This window comes from Solenopsis invicta, chromosome 6, assembly GCF_016802725.1.
Source record: "Solenopsis invicta isolate M01_SB chromosome 6, UNIL_Sinv_3.0, whole genome shotgun sequence".
Lineage (NCBI taxonomy): Eukaryota > Metazoa > Arthropoda > Insecta > Hymenoptera > Formicidae > Solenopsis > Solenopsis invicta.
Window position 1 is genome coordinate 25942983 of NC_052669.1, and position 21477 is coordinate 25964459.

Sequence of the window (21477 nt, forward strand, 5' to 3'; positions counted from 1 at the left end):
CTCATTTGCTCTCATCTAAAATCTTGTAGTTTTGCATAACATTATTCTCTCTATAAGCAAGAAGAAATCAAGTGAGCTTTCAACGTCACATCCGCTGAACACGTTCGCCCTTAGTTTCACATAGGAGATTTGCAAATGAATAGATCGTCGAAGTAACTGAGTTACTTCCAACTGGATTAGCGTCTGACCTTATTTAAGAGAGCCCTCGTTTATCGCGCGTGCATAGAACGTCGATGGCGACACTGCAGTACCGGAAGCGAGAGCAGCACGGGAAGCAGCGATGCGAGCGTATGGACCACTGGCGTCGCCCCAAAGTACGGCAAGGCTAACGCGAAGAACTCGGACGGCGGCTGGTCGTCACGTACGCGATACGTACGCGGCAAAAATTTGGAAGAAGGTGCATTGTCAGCCGCAATCAGGCCGAACAATAACAGCGAAAGCAGCGATACCACGGATACGACTACGGCCACGACGACAACTACCACGTTGCTTAAATCTCTCGCCATGGTAAGTGATCAATTGATTCAAAATTTTATACAATTGTACAATTATCTTAAATAATTGTATAATTATATAAACAAGTATTCTATTTGTTGAGTCAAAAAAAAATATCTTCAAGAATTTTTTTTAGAGAAAAGTATTGAAGCGACCAAGATGTAACTATTTTTTAGAAACGTTTATTGATCTTTGTAGATCGAGTCACAAAGGGTCAAATAATTATCTTTTTATACTCTTCTCAATATATAATTTAATTCAATTCTAGCTTTAAACACAATTAATTGCGCAAATACAGGAGACTGGCGAACAGATTGAAAGAGAGAAGGAAAGGATGAATGGTAATTTGAAGAAAAGAGAGTTTAGCGAGAGCGACAGCAGTTGGAGCAGCGTCGAAGAAATCGAAACTACAAAGGCAGAGATAAACGATGACGATGACAATCTTGAGAGATTAAAGGAGAATCCGCAGATAAGGCCTGCGCGACGAAAGTCGAAAAGCAGCAATCGCGAACTCGAAGTTTCCGATGATCGCGAGGAGGCTGCGCAGCTGAGGCCACTTCTAACTCCCTCCTCTTAAGCCTATCCTCTCAAATGTATTTTCCTTTGGATAATTCATTCGTGTGCGTGTGTGTGTGTGTGTGTGTGCGCATGTGTGTGTGTGTGAAATTTCATCGCGTGTACTTAAGCGACACTGATACACGGCATGGCATTTGCAGGCAATTTCGAAATAAGCGAGCATCGAATCGTTTATTTTGCGAATTTGAAAAACTAAAATTAGTCGATGAACTGCGATAAAGAGTTTACTTTGATAACTTGCATTTAATAAAACAATTCATGTTTGCGACACGAGAACGTAGAGGAGGTATTTGACAAATAACTTATTCACAAGTATACGTTTCGTAGGCTGATCTCAATCGCCTCTGACGTGTCCTAACGCTTTGTAAAAAGTTTTAGAAGAAGATATATATGAATTTGATCTTCGCAGATCTTTACGCTCGACGTTAATATATCGACATATCCTGAAATTATATTTTTGTACTTTTATTCTGCAACATTACGTGATGCAATAATGACGCAAGACCATTCTTTACAAACAAAAACCAAAGAACTGATCAACCGTCGGCAAACTCGATTTCGAGAAATTTGTTCGCTCACATCCCAAAGAATTAATCGAAACGATGTGTCGATGAAAGTTTGCGTCAGCGATGAATTCGCAAAAACTCGTTATCTACGAGTTCCGGTCCAATTTAATTTGCCGAACAAATCATAAAGACTTGTAGAAGAAAGAAGAGCGGAGAACAACGGACAGAAGTCGGACACCCGAGAAAGTTCTTTTGATAGAAAATGATAACAATTACGTCGGAATCAAAGAAGCAAATTCCGAAGAATGTTCGAACGTTTAAGTTCGAATTGGGCGCCGAGTTACATTATTTAAGAAAAAGATAAATCTCACGTTTGTGTCTTTTGTAAATGTCAAGTTTCTCTCGGTAGTTACAATCGCATTTATTGTGACGTAAATTCCACGTTTCTTTTGTAACTGATGTCTACGCGATAACTATCAGCGACATAGATAACGCTACAATTAGCCATTGTAAGTAGCCGTTGGAATTGATGCTCCAAAAAATTGTTTAGGGCATACATGTGCGTACAAATCTATATGTACAAATATCCTCGACGTTCTCTCTGAACGTTTGACGACGTGATGTGGTAGAAACATTTCTGATGAGAAATTGTTAAAAACAGTGCAAGAATCGGTGCGTATTCGCATATTTTGTTTACGATTGATATTTACAAGCTAGTCCCTCTCATTCCATTCGTGTACATTTAATTTATATACAATTCTAATGTTATATATAATAAATTTAGATATAATATTAATATATATAAACATATATATATTATTTATATTATATAAGTTAATGGCTGTAATGAAGAATTAATAAAACATCTATGCTTAACGCGGCGTGAATACGGATCACTTTCTGTATCGGTGTTTACTTAATTTATATATTATTACTAAATATATATATACACTACTACTCAATGAAGTATGAGTACACTTGGGATTTTTTTGCATCTCATGAAAAGTTGAATATACACTACTCAAAAAAAAATAGGGAACACTTTCCAGACACCAAAAATTAGGCTATTTTCAAATGACTGTAATTCGGTGAAAAATCATCGTAGATAAAAAATAAAAAAAGCATTTTGAAGCTTGAAGATCGAGCTTTAACGTTCTACCAGCAGATTTTCAAAATTCTTTTAACTTCCTTGTCTTATGCAGTAAAAAAGCACACCTTGTTTTGTTCGTTAAAATTTCGTATTTTTGACACTTTGCAGATCGACCAACAAACTTTTTTCGAATAATTCAAGTAAAATTTCATAAACTACAACATTTTACCTACAAAATTCTTTTTTAAAAATTTCTCTACGATTTTTTTTGACCGAGTTACGCAACTTTGAAGCTAAACCTGCATTTTTTACAAATGATATCCATACTCCGTGAAAAATCATCGTAGACAAAAAATTAAAAAACCATTTTAAAGCTCGAAGTTTCAGCTTTAACATGTTATCAATAATTTTCAAAAATTTTTTCAATTTCTTAGTACTATGCCCCAAAAAAGATACACTGTTTTTTCCTCGAAATTACGTATTTTTAATAGCCTGTAGCTCAATAAAAAATTTTTTCTTGACAAATCCAATGCAAGTGCCATAAAGAATAACATTTTGTCTATAAAATGCTTTTCTAAAATTTTTTCTACGATTTTTTTTGACCGAGTTACAAGACTTCGAAGAAACACATTTTTTACAGTACATTATTTTGAAAAATGACGTCTACCGCCGACATTAGCATTACCCAATGTGTACCACGTGGAGGTTGCCGGTCGGATTTTTGCACATCGCGCGCGCGCGCGCGCGCGCGTGTGTGTGTGTGTGTGCGCGTGTGTGTGCGTGCGTGCGTGCATGCGCGCGTGCGTGGGTGTGTATGTGTGTGTATCACAGCAGAGATAAGGACCCCACAGTTCGTCACTTCTGCGGTATTTAATGACTTCAAACCCTCTCTGCTGTGTGTGTGTGTGTGTGTATGCGCGCGCGCGCATGAGTGTTCAATAGTGTGTATTTCCTCCTCTCTGATCAATTACTGCTTGCAAGGCTTCTCGCATATTTATACATCTTGCAATACGATCTTGCGGAATGTTGTGCCAAATTTTCGTTAAAATTTCTCCCAATTCTTCTAAATTGTGCGGCTGTTCTTCGCAACGCCTTAATCGTCGTTCCATTTTATCCCAAATGTGCTTGATTGGATTTAAGTCCGGGCTATTGGCGAGATGATTTAACAGTCTAGTTGCGTGTCGTTCAAAAAAACGTCGCGTTATATTAGCCGTATGAGGTCGAGCGTTATCCTGCATGAAAATAAAGTTCCGACAGGTTCAATTTAATTGCAAAACGTGTGGTCGTAGAATATCGTTGATATAACGAACACCCGTCATTGCCGGAGGTGGCAGGATCACTAGATCACTTTGTCTTGTAAGTGATATACACCCCCTCCCCCCATCAAGGAACCGCCGTTGTAAGATCGTACTGGCATAACGCAACGTCGATCATAGCGTTTATTTCGTCGACGCCAAGAACGATGATTAAGGCGTCGCGAAGAACAGCCACAAAATTTAGAAGAATTGGGAGAAATTTTAACGAAAATTTGGCACAACATTCCGCAAGATCGTATTGCAAGATGTATAAATATGCGAGAACGCTTGCAAGCAGTAATTGATCAGAGAGGAGGAAATACACACTATTGAACACTCATGCGCGCGCGCGCATACACACACACAGCAGAAAGGGTTTGGAGTCATTAAATATCGCAGAAGTCACGAACTGTGGGGTCCTTATCTCTGCTGTGATACACATACGCACACGCACGCGCGCACGCACGCGCACACACACACACACACACACACACACACACACACACACGATGTGCAAAAATCCGACTGGCAACCTCCACGTGGTGCACATTGGGTAATGCTAATGTCGGCGGTAGACGTCATTTTTCAAAAAAATGTACTGTAAAAAATGTGTTTCTTCGAAGTCTTGTAACTCGGTCAAACAAAATCGTAGAAAAAATTTTAAAAAAGCATTTTGTAGACAAAATGTCATACTTTATGGCACTTGCATTGGATTTGTCAAGAAAAAATTTTTTATTGAGCTACAGGCTATTAAAAATACGTAATTTTAAGGAAAAAACAGTGTATCTTTTTTGGGGCATAGTACTAAGAAATTGAAAAAATTTTTGAAAATTATTGATAACATGTTAAAGCTGAAACTTCGAGCTTTAAAATGGTTTTTTAATTTTTTGTCTACGATGATTTTTCACGGAGTACGGATAGCATTTGTAAAAAATGCAGGTTTAGCTTCAAAGTTGCGTAACTCGATAAAAAAAAATCGTAAAGAAATTTTAAAAAAAGCATTTTGTAGGCAAAATGTTGTAGTTTATGAAGCTTTACTTGAATTATTCGAAAAAAATTTGTTGGTCGAGATGCAAAGTGTCAAAAATACAAAATTTTAAGGAACAAAACAGGGTGTGCTTTTTTACTGCATAAGACAAGGAAGTTAAAAGAATTTTGAAAATCTGCTGGTAGAACGTTAAAGCTCGATCTTCAAGCTTCAAAATGCTTTTTTTATTTTTTATCTACGATGATTTTTCACCGAGTTACAGTCATTTGAAAATAGCCTAATTTTTGGTGTCTGAAAAGTGTTCCCTATTTTTTTTGAGTAGTGTATATTTTGGTACAAAAAATCATAGAAAAGTTATCAAAAACGCATTTTAAAGAGTTTATAAAGTGTTGGATCTATTTTTTATCGTACGAGACACGTTTTGTTTCTAAGTTATTTAAAATTGTTTTTTTTTAATATTTTTTTTACTTCAAAGCACTGCAATTTTATGAAACATTACTGAACAAAAATTACTTTAAAGTAAGCTTTTTAATTTGTGCTAAGTTTTAAAATGTTTTTTTTTTTTTTAATTAGTGCAAAGATTTCTCATAATGTTATAAGGAACTTTGTACGTAACAACCTGCAGTTTGCAGCAATCAGTCGTAAAAAAATTTACAGAAAAAAGAGTAAAAAATATCTGTTAGAAATAATTTAAATTCCAAAAATTTTTAAAGAATTTTTTGTACACTTTATATATTTATAATATATATTTAATTTTTCATAAAACGGGAGAAAATCTCAAACGTACTGAAACTTTTAAGCGGTAATTTATATATATTATTATAGTAACACCTTATTATTGTACGCACGAGACTTGATCGTTTCCACGCGTTTAAACACGTATTTATGCAAATTTTCTAGAATCGCTTATCTACGAGCGGTCGAGCTGTATGTTGAACTCTAACAAGATTGCGAGTTAAAACCGAGTGGCTCGGATACTTGCTGTTTATCGTTGTCAATGACAAAACTTCAGGAACTTTGTCGGGTGTATATGTTGTATCGATGTTAAAGAGTATTACAAAGAGTTGCGACATAAACGATGTCTGAATGTATAAAAAGTTAGTGTAAATAAAAAGAATAACGAAAAACTGTCGAATTTATAATTTCACGGAATTTTATGTACAACATGTGCTTTACCGTTGCAGAAAGATACAGTAACAAACTAATTATCCGGACACAAGATATTGGGAGTTCATTTTTTGCTACAAATTTAAGTGTTAAAATCTTTTTAGAGAAAACTCGATTGGAAGTGAAAATTCTTGCCCATGATGCATTATTTTTATCAAAAGTATATATTTTAATTTGTAGCATAAAATAAACTCCCAATATCCCATGTAGATGAACAACTGAACCTGAACAATCAGTTTTGTAACCGATGTGATTATTTTTCTTTCTGCTTTGCACACGCATTCGTAACAATGTACGGCTATAAACCAGTTTTGGAGTCTGGTTCCATATGCTCCATAGACGTCACAACGTTTACGAGTTAAATAAAGATGGACGTGACTTCATCCTCGTCCTACCTGTTTCCAAAACAAGTTTCCGCGGGTCTTCTTCTACGGTCATTCCGTTTCGTTAGCACACTGTAACGTGTATTCGTCAGTAGAGCACGTATAGAGCACGATGCCTCAACATGTAACGAACGAGTCTCCAATTTCACTTTCCGTCATTTGTTTCTTCATGAATAAATCGCGTTCATCAGTTTTTCGCGCGGCCTAGCATCATCCGCGATTCTTTTCGCACTCAACGGACTCATAAAAAAATTTCAAGTGCGTTTGGCCGGGAGTGCAAGATAGCCCGTTGATTCGATTAGACTTGAGCGTCGGTGAGAATTTACTGGAAAACGCACTCGCACGCGACTGAGCGGAAAGTGCGGCCAAGCGTTAAGCGTGTAGAATATTCATATACTTCATTTGGAAAGATGACAGCGAAAAGTACTTTAACGTGTACATTCGAGTCGCAGGAGGAACGGAGGTATAACATATTGCATGCCTATCGAACATTTTCTCAGTGTTTTTACACATATGTTGATCTTTTCGATACGAAAGTCAATCTTAACGTTCGAATCTCGAGTCGTAGAACTCTCTCTCTCTCTCCTTCTCTCTGTTTATTTCATGGCTACAGGCCTGTCTTGTGATGACGTGCGCGGTAGCTGCGCAGGCTCGCATCGATCTTGCTTGCTCAGCTGATACATTTGCTGCTGTATTTCGCAGTTCTGCTCCGCTTAAAATACGTTAGTAACAACAGGCATGTATCTCCTGCGTTTAAGTATAGCTTTTCATTATCATTTTGACTACTGAAGCTATTTTTCGCAGTGTACAATTATCACGCAGGGCTTAATTTTACATTTGTATCAGTAACATCTGATAACTACCCTCGTAGAAGAGTTTTTCCATACATGCGTTCTTCAACTCGTGTCGAAGATTGAACTCAACATTACTTTTATAGTTGGAAGGGTGCTTGACGTTGCACAGGATGTAGCCGAAAACTCTGACATGGCGTGGAATTTCTCGCCCGCCGATCGAGAGGTACACACGAGAAAGTACGGTTGTAGATGGTGAGAAACGGACGACATGTCTTCCGAGTGAGTGAAATCGATGTTGAATTAGCCGAGAGCCTCGCGGAGTACGCGAGGGCAAATTCCATTTATCGTACTAATAAATGGAGTTTTTCGCAGAGAAAAACAATGAGAGCTTCCTCGCCTTCGTCCAGCACGAGCTCCGTATGCACCAGCGCCGACGATGCGCCCCGGTGCACCGGCTACGAGAGGACTCAGTTCCTCGACTTGGAGGATGTCGGGACCGCCTGGCTCCTCGGCTCGCACTCCTCGCACGATAGATCGAAACGAGTGCTCGAGAGGTTTAAAATAGATAAGTGAGTGGTATCACATGTTCGCTATCAGCTAAGTACAGAGCTCGTTTTCGTGTGACATTAGTTGTTTCCATTCCGTTTCCATTGCCGATGGAAAACATTTCCCCATGAGCTCAGATACGTATACATATCAATTTCACTTGGGGAAGTACTTCAGCTTCAATTAGAAAAGCGAAAGTAGCTTCGTTCATTATCCCGAAGTTGTCAGATCAGCAGCGTCCATAATAGGGACTGACCTCTATAACGGCATCTGCCACGTTATCGCGCAGACGCACTGCGTTTATTGCTTTTTGTATGTATACGTTTATTATTTAAAGCTTCACAGCTAATTTAAATTGCTTGATGCATATAATGGAATAAGCAATTGTATTTTCGACATAAAGCAGCTTTGATTCTTCATTGATGTGATATAATAGAGATAGATATAATAATGGGCATGTATAAGAAGACTTTATTACATTTTTTTAAATATTTAAAACCAAAATCAAGCTAAGCATTCGAAACAAATACAAATGCAATAATTTATTTCAAGTCAAGTGCGAACAACGCCATCACCAGTCGTGATACTATTCACACTCATTGAAGAGAATGATTTGTGTTTGTTAGTAAATATGTTTAAAAATCGTAAATAGAATCAATTAAATAAAAACATAGTATTTATATATAGTTATTGCTGAGGCTTGAAAGTAGACCCGAAACGTCCATAATATACATTTTTAATAATTTCCTGCGCACCAACTAACGCGCTTGACTCGCATTTGCCGTTTAACATCTCGATCTATATTTTTGGAAATATAATGTTTAATTGAAGTCAGAGACTTTTATTTACAAACAAAAATGGGCATTAAGTCTGCAAACCGACCTTTGGTTCCATACTATATAAGTCACAACAAAAAAAAAGAGAAAAAAACAACATTGTTGCGTAATATATACAATTTAAATAATTGCTGCCTGAACGCTGATTCATGCCTTGATATATGCTTGACAAACACTTGACAAAAGCTTCTTTAAATCATTTAATTAATGGACATCGTCTAATAAAACAAAATAACTATTATAATTTAACGTTCAAATTGGCAATAATAGATTGTATGTAATTCGATTCACATTCAACTTTGTTGACAATTACTTTGTCATGTGGAAGATAGACCACATCTTTGTGTGCATGTAACTCGATTCATAGTTAATACTGCCGACAAATATTTTATTATACTAAGGATAGTCTAAATCTCGAGACCGAAACATCTATATTATGTGTAACGTTTTCATGAAGAATACATTAACGTAACCAACTTGGGTTTCATTCTTTATTGGCATTATATTTTAAATATGTTTATTAAAATTTTAATATCTTAAAGAACTTATTCTTTATCGTTATACATATTACTTGTTCGATAATAAGAGAGAAAATTTAAGAAATTCTATAAAATAAAACAAAAATTTACTTTCTGCATACCAAGCTGCCTTTTTACTGTTTAATTAGATCAATTGAGGTACTGGTAAACAGATGTATTTTTCATAAAGGTTTTCAACTCTAAAAATGCTGACTATTCATTTAACATTTAGAAATATGATTGTATAATTATGTGATTCAAAATGTTTTCTTACTTGTTGTACTTCATGTCTGAACTTGAAACAAAAACGGTAAAATGAAAAAACTGTCTGCATCTCAAATGATTTCAGTTGGTCTGTGAAGGAATAAAAGTAAAAAAATTGTGATTGAAACTTCGTTTTTTAATTGTATCTCAATATTCACGTGATGTAAGCACTTTTTATATTTATATTTAAATTAAAATTTATAATTAAAAACGAAGCTTTAATCGTAATTTTATTACTCCTTATTTTCGTCTTATTTTATCATCAAGAATGGTTTCTTAAATTTTCTCTTACCTGTTACCAACCACTGTACATAAAAATAAAAATTAAACATAAAAAAATGAAAAGCATAATTTAATCTCTCGAATCTTTTTAAAACTGGTATTTTTTATCAAGGATAAAACTTTTCATTCGACGAGTATAATCCAGCTTGACAACAACAATGATTCAGTATTTTAATAATTTAGAATTTTAATCAGTGATAATCGATGCATATTTTAAGATAATCTTACTTAATCTAAAGATGATAATACTTTGTCATTAACATTTTAAAATTGATTTTTCAAGTTTGTTCGTTTTCCTTAACCTTACATAGCATTCGTTATACATTATTGTCTATACTTTAATTGTGGAGAATTTTCAAATCTGTAAATGTAATTAGAAGAAACGCATGCGCGAAAATTAACGTTTAATCGGTAAAAAAAAGACGACTTTAGCATCACATAAAAAAAAACGAATTATAAATACCAACTATAAATACCAAGTTTGATGGTCTCAACGACTTAACAATGTCAACAAAAAAAAATGATAAAAGATATTAATAAATAATTTATATAATAACTATTCTAATATTATATCGGTTTAATGTGCGTTTAAATAATAAATAAAAGTACCAAAACTGTTTCATAAATTCCATCAAAATATAGATTAAATCTTACATTTTGATCGAAAGTTGAATCAGACGCATTAAAACTTTCACACATTTATCATCATAAAAATAATCTTTCCACTGATAATGGCAATCAACCACATTATATAATGAAACAAACAATAACAAGGACGTCCAATAATTCACAATAATGAGAATTTATTTAAAAAACGCTAAAAATCAGCGTGAGAAACAATATGCAGACTTATAATAAAAATCTCTTTGATGATTCAATAAATATATTATATTTTAAAAATATCTTTCGTATAAAGTGCAAAGAGGAAATGATAATGATATCAATAACGGACACAATGTTATCCGGATTAGATGATAATTTTGAATTATTTTTGCATATAACACGAACTCAATTAATTAAAAAATCTTAAAAAATCTTTTAAAGGAAATTTAACAAGCTATTTTATATTGGCAGAATGATGCGTTCATTGTTTTTCCCTACCTCAAGTTTCACAATGCTGCAGTGATGCGATCTTCAATGTAGTAGGAACACAGTTTGTTCTCTATCGAAGGATTTTAAGACCAACTTCTAATTTATTGCAATTGTAAGAAAAATTTTTTTGAACGTGCCAGGTACGAATTCATATAATATATCGTAATTACTTGTTAAATAAAAAGTAAAGTGGTTATTATTATTACAAAAAGAACGTTTTATGCTTAAACGTACAACATCGGTTCGCCTTCACTTGTTGACTAACAGTGACTGACAGTCAATTGCAGTGACTGCGGGCAGAAACTTCTCTAGTCTTTCTAGAGCCTTAGTACTTCAACTTTTATTACGATCGCGCGTGCGCGCGTGATGACGCATGTGTATATCTCAAGAAAAATTAATAAATCTTTCAAGTTAAACTTTTAACCCATGAAGTGCGGTATGTAGAGTTATCCACGAAGTCTGGTATTTATCATAATTTAAAATACTTAATAAAAAAGTAGTAAATCAATTGTTATAAGAAAAGAGACACAGCAATATTAAAGAAATAGGAGGCAAAAAAGTATGTTTTGTCATAATGATTGATGTGACTTTTAGAAATAATAAACTATCAATACTTTATGTGACAAATTCAAAAATTATTTATGATATTTTTAACGGCAGTTTTAATTTTTGTTATGGAATATCTATTTTATTACAATTTTGTACAGTATACAATTACGGAACTCTTTACAGTACATTATTAAATTTATCGTATAAAATTAAAATATCTTACAAAACTGTAATAAAGTATATTAGTCCATTAAAAAAATTAAACTATTATTAAGAATATATTTTTTTTAATAATTTAAAACTTTTGTTTAAATTCTTGAAATTCCTTTATTTAAAATGATCTACTCATTGAGTCATATAGATCTTTTTAAATAAAGTAATTTTTCAATCATTTTTTTATAATTCTATTATTTACAAAACTAATTGAATGTATATATTTAAATCAAATCTATTAATATTCTTAATTGGGCGTAAAAATTAATATTAAAAATGTTAACATGAAAGTTTCAATAACAATATCAAAGTTCTAAGCGATTAACATTGCATTGTCATTGAATGACAATGCAATTGATTTAGTACACTTCAATATGCAAATGTACACGTATACCTATAAATAATTGGCATTCTATCGCAATTATTAAATTATCCCTTAACATTAAATTCATAAAATAACTAAAAGAAAGTAAATTAACATAAATCTAAAATATTGATCTGTATTTTGATTAATAATATATCTTAATTGCTACTTAAAGGCCGGTATTAATAATCATGAATAATTTTTTACCTTTGAAAGAAAAAAATAATAATGAATTTATAAATATGCAATTAAATACGCTTCATTTTACAACCTTCTAGAATAAATTTATATACTTTGATGATATATGCACTGACTTACCTTTCTTTTCTCTTTTTTTTTCTCAAAATAGAAATACAAACAGCATTAAATTTCACAGTCTTTAATCGGTATTCATAGTCAATTTTTAATTGAAAATTATTTACTACGACTATGAATATCGACTGTAAGACTGTAAAATCTAATGCTGTTTGTATTTCCATTTTGAAAAAAAGAAAAAAGAAAGATAAATCAGTGCATATTCCATCAAAGTATATAAATTTATTCTAGAAGGTTGTAAAATGAAGAGATGGAAAGTTTTAGAGTTAATTTTTATGCGATATCTAAAAAATTAAAAAAAATATATATATAAACTGAGCGTTCGAGTCATACAAAAATAATAGAAAGTTAATATTGAAAGCGTTCATTATAGAATTACTCACGTAATTATTAATCTTTAACAATGTTGTTGAACTATTAAAGTACACGGTTTTGCAACGACAGCTGAAAAGGTCCAACGTATAATGAGAGTAAGTGATGCGAGAAAGGGGCAATATATACAAGAGGCGGTACAAAATAAAGTTGTCAAGAATCATTATCATGGACGATAACTCCGTGTTTACGCTTTATGAAAATGATCACTTTGATACGACTGAAGTACCATCTTTATCAATACATTATTGTTTCTTTTCCAGATCACAGTTTCGCGTGCAACATGTTATCATAATCGGTGCCGTCGTAGCAGCGTTGATAATCGCCGTAATTATCGGTTTAAGTGCGTATGCACGTAGCGGCACGTCAGACTCGCGAAATGAAAATGAATTTCTGATGCCACCCGATCCAGAGAGCTTTCAGCCGCCGTCGTGGAGTAAGTTGAGGACTTTCAAACGCGGTGCCGTTTGCGCGGACGGAGCACCATGTGCTGTTATCGGCAAGTATGTATACCAAAGACATGAATTTTTTAATTCTTAACTGGCACAGTAATATTTTGTGTTAAATACAAGATATCACGAGGTCAGTGATCCCAATCTATTTTAGACTAATAGTAAGATAAGAAATACAAACTTTGACTTTTTTGTAATAATTTTATTGTGTATTTAAATAAAAAAGCTAAAAATAAGTTAAAATAAAACTAAAATAAATAATCAGCTATTTCAATTTTTTTAGATAAAATAGCTTATTTTTTAAGCTTTAAAAAGCTAAAAAACTAAAATTTTACTTGGATCTTGTTCAGCTGTTTTTATTTTTTTTATTCTTTTTTTAATTAAAAAAGTAAAAATAACAACTGACAGCTGAACAAAATGTAACTAATACCAGTCTTGGAAAACAAATCAAAATTACACAAGTTGAGATCATTGAGGATATCAGGATTAATTCACAAAAAATAGTCGATATACGAGACTTGAAATACGCCTGATTTACTCGGCCTTTTCAGATCGATTCTGGAACGGAACGGATCAGCGGTGGATGCTACACTGGCCGCACTAATATGCAACGGACTCGTGAACATGCAAAGTCTAGGCCTCGGTGGTGGATTTCTAATGACGATTTATCAAAGATCCACGCACCAGGCTTTCGTTCTCAATGCAAGGGACCGCGCACCTTTGGCAGCAAATTTCACGATGTACAATGGCAAACCCGCAAATGCATCTTCATTCGGTAAATCTTGGCAAATTTTTTTATGACTAATTCTAAGCGTCTCGATCGCATTGCGCATGCGTATCCTCGTATGAGAGATATTTAACATGAATGCGTTTTAATCGGCACTATCGGCAGGCGCATTGGCAGTCGCCGTGCCCGGTGAACTAGCCGGTTACTGGGAAGCTCATCAGCAGTTCGGTAGATTGCCATGGGCGGACTTGTTCAAACCGAGCATCGAACTCTGCGAAAAAGGCTATGTCCTGACACTAGTGCAACACGATGGCTTTACGTATAATAAGAAAAGTATTTATAACGATCCAACTCTAAGGTATGAATTTGTCAAACATAAATAATCACGCATAAAATATTTATGCACTGTTAAATATTAAAGGATCATCAAACTAATTCCTTTTTAATATCCAAGTGTGTCAAAATTTATTATTTCAACATTGCACAAAACACGTAGTTAAAAAAAAAAACAATTACACAATCTATTTCTATGCTTAAATTATTTTCGAAATAAGTGTTCATATTAACGTATGCATCTAGTAAATGATGAATAAATAAACTAAATTTGAAATAATATATTTCTTAAATAAAACTATTTACTTCATTGTTTTAATTAAATTAACAACAAATTAAATATAGGAGCAAAGTGATGAAAAATGACTCAAATTAGGTTTAATTCAAAATCACAAATTTAACAGCGCATGTGTACGAAATATCCTTCTCATTGATCTTTTAGAGAACTGTTTGTCGATCCCGCGACCAACGAATTCCGCAAACCGGGTTCCGTGATTAAACCCCACGCACTTTGCGAAACACTGCGGATTATTGCCGAGAGAAATGCGACTGAATTTTATAACGGAACGATTGGACAACTTCTCGTCAAGGATTTGCAAGAACAAGGAGGAATCATAACAATGAAGGATCTTAACGAGTACAGGTAATCGAATAATAATTGTTCGCGCGCTACGTGACAAAGAGAATTTGTTATTACATATAAGAATGTATACATCCTTCTTATCCTTATCTACAGAGTTTCGTGGGATCAACCGATACAGACAGATCTTTCGGGCGGAATAAAACTTTTGACAACGGGACTACCTGGTGGAGGAGCTCTTCTATCGTTTATTCTCAATGTCTTCGACGATTATGGCTTCACGCCAGCCAGCATAGCCGATTTTAATTCAACTATCCTCACATATCACAGAATGATAGAAACGTTCAAGTACGCATTCGCATTAAGAACGAATCTGGGCGATGGAGCTTTCGTCGATATGATTGAGGTAAATACACCGAATCCTTGTTCTTTTCCAACTTTATAGAGAGTTTGTGCAATAACTGCAATATCTTAATTCCTTTGAAGATAACCAAAAATTTGACATCGAAGAGCTTCGCGCGTGCGATACGAGAAAAAATAGATGATACGAAAACGTGGCAAGATCCAAAGCACTATGGCTCTTCTACCTATGCTAGTGTCGAAGACCACGGTACCGCACACATATCGGTACTGGCACAGAATGGCGACGCAGTATCGGCTACCAGTACCATCAACTTTTAGTAAGCGCACTTACACCTAAAGTTATATCGTCCGCGGATCATTAAAATATTGTCTCTACGCTTTCCGTCTGACGACTTTGCAGTTTTGGAAGCGGAATCGTGAGCAAAAGAACCGGCATTCTGTTAAATAACGGCATGGATGACTTCAGTATTCCGTCGCAGTACAATTACTTCAATATGCCGCCAAGCCCTAACAATTATATCGCGCCTAAAAAGCAACCATTGTCCTCGATGGTGCCGTCCGTTCTGGTCGATCGGCATGGCGATGTCAAAATGATCATGGGTGCCGCCGGTGGGACGAGAATTACGACAGCAGTGTCGCAAGTCAGTAACATCTAATGTTAAATATCTAATAACTCACATTCAAATATCTACGCAGAGTTACCGACCTGGATTAAAAACTTTTTTTTTTATTTTCTTCATATGTAATTTTATAACTTTTTCAAAAATTTTCAAATATTTTATACGAATTGAGAATGATTAATACTTATTAAAAGTGTAGAAAAAGTCTACATCTTTTCTAAATTTCTTTATGTATGTGAATTGTGAAAGATTCCAACAAGGGAAGATTTCCAACTCACGCGGCGTAGAAATACAAAAAATTATGAAACTTTAATAATACATGTAGAGAATATCCTCTATACATGTAATGATACGCTATATTTTTGCTAAATGAGAATTGTTTCTTGGAGAAGGGGAGGAATTAACAAATCAATAGACAGTTCTATCGATGATGAGTAAAGCCATGCATACTTTTAGGTGACCGCGAAAATACTTTGGATGAAGCAGACGGTTAAGGAGGCAGTGGATTCAGCGAGAATACACCATCAACTGTTTCCGCCGAAGGTATCTTACGAGTACGGGATTCCTAAGCAGGTGATCGATGGTTTGAAACGTTTGGGACACACCACAAAGCGTTACAGGGTTCGTGGTAGCGTAGTATGCGTCATATTATATGAAAATTCCACGATTTTCGCGAATGCTGATTATCGCAAAGGCGGTGATGTCTATGGAATCGATTGATTTGCGTGCGTGAATTAATCGATCTAGCTTTTACACAGAGGAAAAAACGAAAAAAAGTGATTAAAACTAATATTGCAATGTATTACCATACTTATTTAATTAATATTATATTTATTTTTTCAAATTCTATGTGCGGTTTTTTACAGCCAAACTATATTTAATACGTTCAAGTCAAGTAACTTTGATCCTTTGGAGGGTCACATTGGCAAATTATGACACAGGTAATACATATGGTAGACAGAAAGGTTGCTGCTGCTCGACTAATAGTAGTCTAGCAGAAAAGGATTACGGTCACTCAAAAAACTCACATAGTGGTCATACCGTAACGGACATGCTAATTTTATTATTAGTGATATTTATTTTTTATTTGTATTAATAATTATAATATGATTTATATTTCATAAAATTTAAATGTAATTTATCATTAACATGTGTATTTTCATTTATTTTATTCTTTAATATTAAATTAAATAGTAATACAGTGTAATATTAATTCTGACAATGTTTTTTTTATTTGCATCATCTTGCTGTACAAACCTTCTACGAAAGATAGGGAACTTTTTCTCAAACAGCACTGAACATCTCGTGATTATTATAAGACCAATGCGATTAATCTTGTTATAATTAACGGTGAAACGTTCATGTTTGAAAAGTCGATACATCAGTATTATTGTTCAATATAACTTTTACACTTTCTCGCACACTAGTCATACCTTGTTCTTGCATCACTCTTTCTTCCAACTTCCGCGTCCACATTTTCAATTTATTATCATCTCTTGAACTTGCTCATAAACTCATAAACTTTTTTTCATTCGTACAATGATATACATGTCTGTATTATTCGAATTCTTAGCGCAGCTATACAACGCTTTGTGAACGTGATATTTACTGAAAACCTTTAGCCTTACTATTGTTTTTATAGACGTATAAGAACCTTGACATCAACATTCAGATTTATTTCCTGTTTTAAATTACTCCGTATTATTTATTAGACCTCAATTTCCATCGTTGCATATTCTAGGTTAGTCTCTGCAAAATTCTCTAATAAACTTTTCCATTATAACATTGTATATGTGGTAAACATTTTTTTAGTTCTTCATGTAATTTTTCAGAATTTTTGTATAACTTTTTAGAAAAATATATAACTTTTTTCAAATTTTTTTATACAAATTGTAACACTTTTTAGATGTGCTAAGAAAATATATCATTTCTAAAATTCCTCTTATATGATATAAAATCTGAATCTTCATTCTAAGATATCTCATTCTATAAATTCCGAAGAAAACTAAAAGGACATTTTTCGGAAATTTTCATATAATTAAAATATGAAAAACTGTCATATATATGTATATACATGTACTCATAATAATGAGAGATATGTATTATAAGACTATTTCACAAAGAGATCTTTTTATATCATCTTATTACTCAATAAAAACAAATTTTAATAATAATCATTTTGAAGCATTCTCCTACACGGAAATTGCTTTTTGTACTCTTGGTACGTCACAGTACGTCCCTCCTTTTACTAATCTTCTTATTATGGAGCCATGGAGCTTTCTACAACACCAAAATGACGCTTTGGAAGTAACGTACAAATATAAGGCACTGCATTAGCGTTTCCCCTACTACGACTCGGCGAAACCTGTTTTCCCGAAGCCTGTTCAGAAGAATTCTCGGCTATTCGCCAGTTCGAGAACAGACCACTGGAGTTGACTTAATGCCAACCATCAGGATCAAATAGATTAACGGTACTCCACGTCTGATCATCGCCGTCCTTCGAATTTTGATCGACGCAATTTCCTTCGCGTGGCATTTTTATAAATGCCAAAAGAGGAAAGGATAAAAAAAAAGAAGGGGTCGTGGATGGACTTTGTCATCTGCTGATTTAGCAAAGACAGCACATGTTCTATAAGTTATAATTAAATGTGTTGCCTTGTGTTCACGAGAGGAGTGCATGAGAACGGGCACGTACTTCGCGCTTAGTCGAGATAATTCGTCGTTCGTATCGACCTTGGAAATAAAATTACGCCGAAAAAGGAATCCGATGTTTTGAATATAAATGATATTCGCCAAGCAGATTCGCCAGGCGCGACATTAATTATAAAACCTGAGGAATGACATAACGTTATAAAGAAACATCGTATAAAAGCAATCAAAATATAAATATTCGAATATGAAACATCTGTTTGGTTTACAAACATTGTTAATTAACATCGGTGGATTGCCTGCTTGAATAAATATTATCAATATTTCGTTGCGTTGCGAAAACTCATTGGAAAAGAATTTTTTTGATAGCTACCAAATGTTGAAAGAAAGAATTAAATATTTGGTTAATATCAGCAAAAATAATTATACCTTTTTAAATATTTAGTAAATATTACCAAATAACTCTTAATAATAATACGAACCGTTTACTAAATATTCAGAAAAGTAAAATTATTTTTGGTTATATTAACTGAATATTTAATTGGCATTATTAGTTATTAGTAAATTTTTTTTCAGTGCGCGTGACGATGAATTATGACCTTTCTGATAAACGTATCAAATTTTCTCGTAAACAGCAAATGTTGGAATGCGATATCGAGAAAATATTGTTTATTAGCAGACAACTTTTGCTGTCCTCGCATCAGAGTATTTTTCACAATTTTATTGTAATCGAATCGTTAACGTCGAGGGGAAGCCTCGTAAATTCTCGCGTGATCGCGAACAAGACGATTCAAGACTACGGAATTATTCAATCTAAAAATTTCGTCGGTGGAGTGACGCATCTCTTCATGCTTCGATAGCTTCGTCTCGTGTCGATGTCTACGACGTAGAAACAAGCTCGATTGATTGCGCGTGTGTTAATGCGTGATATCGGCTTTCTTTCACGGTACCGTGCGGTGATATCCATATTCAGCTCGGTGAATGTAACAACAAAATATTTCTCGAGTTGTTTACGTCCCCGTTACGACGAGCGTCTTGCCGCACCTCTGCAAGGTGGATTGCAAGTGTCACATCTTATCTTTTGAGAACGATTAGAATACGACTTGACGCGCACTTATCCTCTAAACCATGTTTACGTTATTTCACTAATTGTACACTGAGAGAAAAGTGTTTAGTATTTGTAGTTATAATTGAATTGAATAAAATTATAATTAAAAACTCCATTTTTATATTTGTTGTTGCTGTGACATTAGTAATAATAACATTGTGTTATACTGACAAAAATGATTGTAATCATCAGAATTTAAATATAGTTAGCACCAAAATGATTATGATTTATAATCACGTTTTCGATGCAAATTATCTACATTTAGATTATGGTAATTGCGATAAAATATATGTAACATATTGTACGTTACTATTACTAATATTATAGCAGTAATAATTATAAAAATGGAGCTCTTAATCATAATTATTTTAATATTCAATTGTAGTTACAAATACCAAACACTTTTCTCTCAATGTAAGTATTTGTACAGTTACATCCTTTTCTATTTTTTTCATTCTTACAAATTTTTCTAATTTGACACAACAGTATAGCTGCGCGATTACCCAATTTCTCGAGTACTTGACAAGATAAATGAATATATCGCTTTGAATAAAAGAGCTGCCTCGGAAATCATACGTACTCTGCTAAAGACGGCACACTGTTGTGCGGCTGCACTGGCGCTGGAAATACACGCTCTATAGAACTCGCAGAAGGCAATGCACTTGGGCGTCGGGCGAGCTTACGTGTTGGAATTTTCTAGGTCGCTTCGAACGTATAGATTAGCTACGTGAGTAATGACTATTGGGTGCAATGGGAGCGAAGCGATCATGTATGAAGAGAACCGTCATCGTAGAAAATTTCACGCGATGACTTTAAAATTATAATTTAGTTTCCGAATACTCGTTTATACTTCAATTGACGTTATATCGTTCGACGACTCCTCGTTAAATTACTTTATCTAGATATTCAGTTTATACTCGGTTCGCATACAGATAACAATATCTATATATAGAAACTATCTAATTCATATTGATACACCAGTTCAATGAAACATGCAAAATGAGAGATTAAGAAAGACTTCTACCAAGCTTCCTAGTTTATTAATTCAACCAAAAAAATCTCTTAAAATTATATAAATATTTACATTTCTAATTAAATAATTTGTTGTCTATCTTCATTTTCATATATTGTAAAATAAAACATTAATTCTATCTGTGTTAAAGACGATTAACAAGTAAATCATACTTGATAAATTAATTAAATTAACAAAGAAGTTTGATTGGAGTCGCCTTAAAGTTTTTGAGAATTACAGCTGAATACATACATTCGTTGTTCTCAGCAACGCATCACAAAAGATTACGATGCGTGCTCTCACAATGTTGCCGAGTAGTTTCATCTGCCCAGTTACTTTCAGCCTTGAGAACTTTTACATGGTTGCCACCTTTTGACCAGTATTTCATCGAAGGTTGATTTTCAAAAAAAGAAAAAGGAAAAAACAGTCAAAACATTGGGCACAAAAATTCATCTATCATGTCATTTGACTGTGCGTACCATTCATAAGATTCCCATCGTTGTCATTTCTTTATAAAAAGGTTCAGAATTCGTCCAAAAAGCCGAATACTCTACGTTTGGGGAAATATCTGCAACGTATCGTGAAAATTTAACTCTTACTGACGTTTTACTCGATAATATTGTTGTAATATTGTCATAATATTGCACCACGAACCTTGTTTGCTTCACGATTTATTTCTCTCTCCACAGCTGATAGAGATAATCAGAGTCCACAACAGGAATTGCATAATTTTACGAAAAAGACAGGTCGAAAAGAAACTTCTCGATATGTTATCAGCGTATCGACACCGCGAAGGTTACCACCTTGACGCGCAGATACTGCGCAGTTGCACAAAGTTGCGCGAGAGAAGGCATTTCCTTTTTTTCTCCTTTTTCATGGGGAATCAACTGGAATCAACAGAAAGAAAAGTATTACACATTGAATTCGTGCCGAGCCATCATTAAAGGACCATTGTCAGCGAAAAGAGCAGAAAAGAGCGAGCGAGCGA

General features: G+C 34.0%; 3 protein-coding genes across 12 annotated transcripts in view; 2 read left to right on the forward strand and 1 right to left on the reverse strand.

Moving 5' to 3' along the window:
• The window catches only part of LOC105204438, a 34048-nt gene extending 31505 nt beyond the window's left edge, over positions 1-2543 (forward strand). For all 4 annotated transcript variants that reach the window (XM_011173508.3, XM_039450505.1, XM_039450504.1 and 1 more), the window contains 2 exons: positions 227-507; positions 794-2543. In XM_011173508.3, the coding sequence (XP_011171810.2) occupies positions 227-507; positions 794-1072 (560 nt within the window). In that variant the 3' untranslated portion in view covers positions 1073-2543. The remainder of the gene's footprint in view (positions 1-226; positions 508-793) is intronic.
• Positions 1-21477, reverse strand: part of LOC105204439 (phytanoyl-CoA dioxygenase, peroxisomal) — a 60581-nt gene that overhangs the window by 37252 nt on the left and 1852 nt on the right. The window contains exons 2-4 of one of the 5 annotated variants that reach the window (XM_011173512.3): positions 21144-21376; positions 20969-21057; positions 20742-20858 (exon numbers count right to left, since the gene is read on the reverse strand). The gene's annotated coding sequence lies outside the window, so the exon portion shown is untranslated. Of the gene's footprint in view, positions 1-10841; positions 11123-12656; positions 12766-20057; positions 20081-20741; positions 20859-20968; positions 21058-21143; positions 21443-21477 lie in introns of those variants that run through there. The other 4 variants (XM_011173510.3, XM_026138156.2, XM_039450510.1 and 1 more) reach the window with 4 other exon arrangements.
• Positions 6531-17894, forward strand: LOC105204437 (scoloptoxin SSD14). Of its 3 annotated transcripts, none has more exons than XM_039450507.1 (11): positions 6533-7236; positions 7438-7573; positions 7667-7863; positions 12909-13148; positions 13649-13872; positions 13990-14182; positions 14600-14800; positions 14894-15143; positions 15224-15417; positions 15501-15741; positions 16177-17894. In XM_039450507.1, the coding sequence occupies exons 2-11, from the start codon at positions 7544-7546 to the stop codon at positions 16438-16440; spliced, it is 2034 nt and encodes a 677-aa protein (XP_039306441.1). In that variant the 5' UTR covers positions 6533-7236; positions 7438-7543; the 3' UTR covers positions 16441-17894. The 3 variants fall into 3 exon arrangements, with proteins under 3 accessions (XP_011171809.1, XP_039306441.1, XP_011171807.1); XM_011173505.3 differs by having other exon boundaries at positions 6533-6963; XM_011173507.3 differs by lacking the exons at positions 7438-7573; positions 7667-7863 and having other exon boundaries at positions 6531-6963.

Bases quoted from the DNA above. Each gene is read 5' to 3' on its own strand.
- LOC105204437 (XM_039450507.1), top strand. From the start codon at position 7,544: ATGGTGAGAAACGGACGACATGTCTTCCGA. The intron at 13,873-13,989 runs GTAAATCTTGGC...CACTATCGGCAG, and splicing joins CGCAAATGCATCTTCATTCG to GCGCATTGGCAGTCGCCGTG. The intron at 15,144-15,223 runs GTAAATACACCG...ATTCCTTTGAAG, and splicing joins CTTTCGTCGATATGATTGAG to ATAACCAAAAATTTGACATC.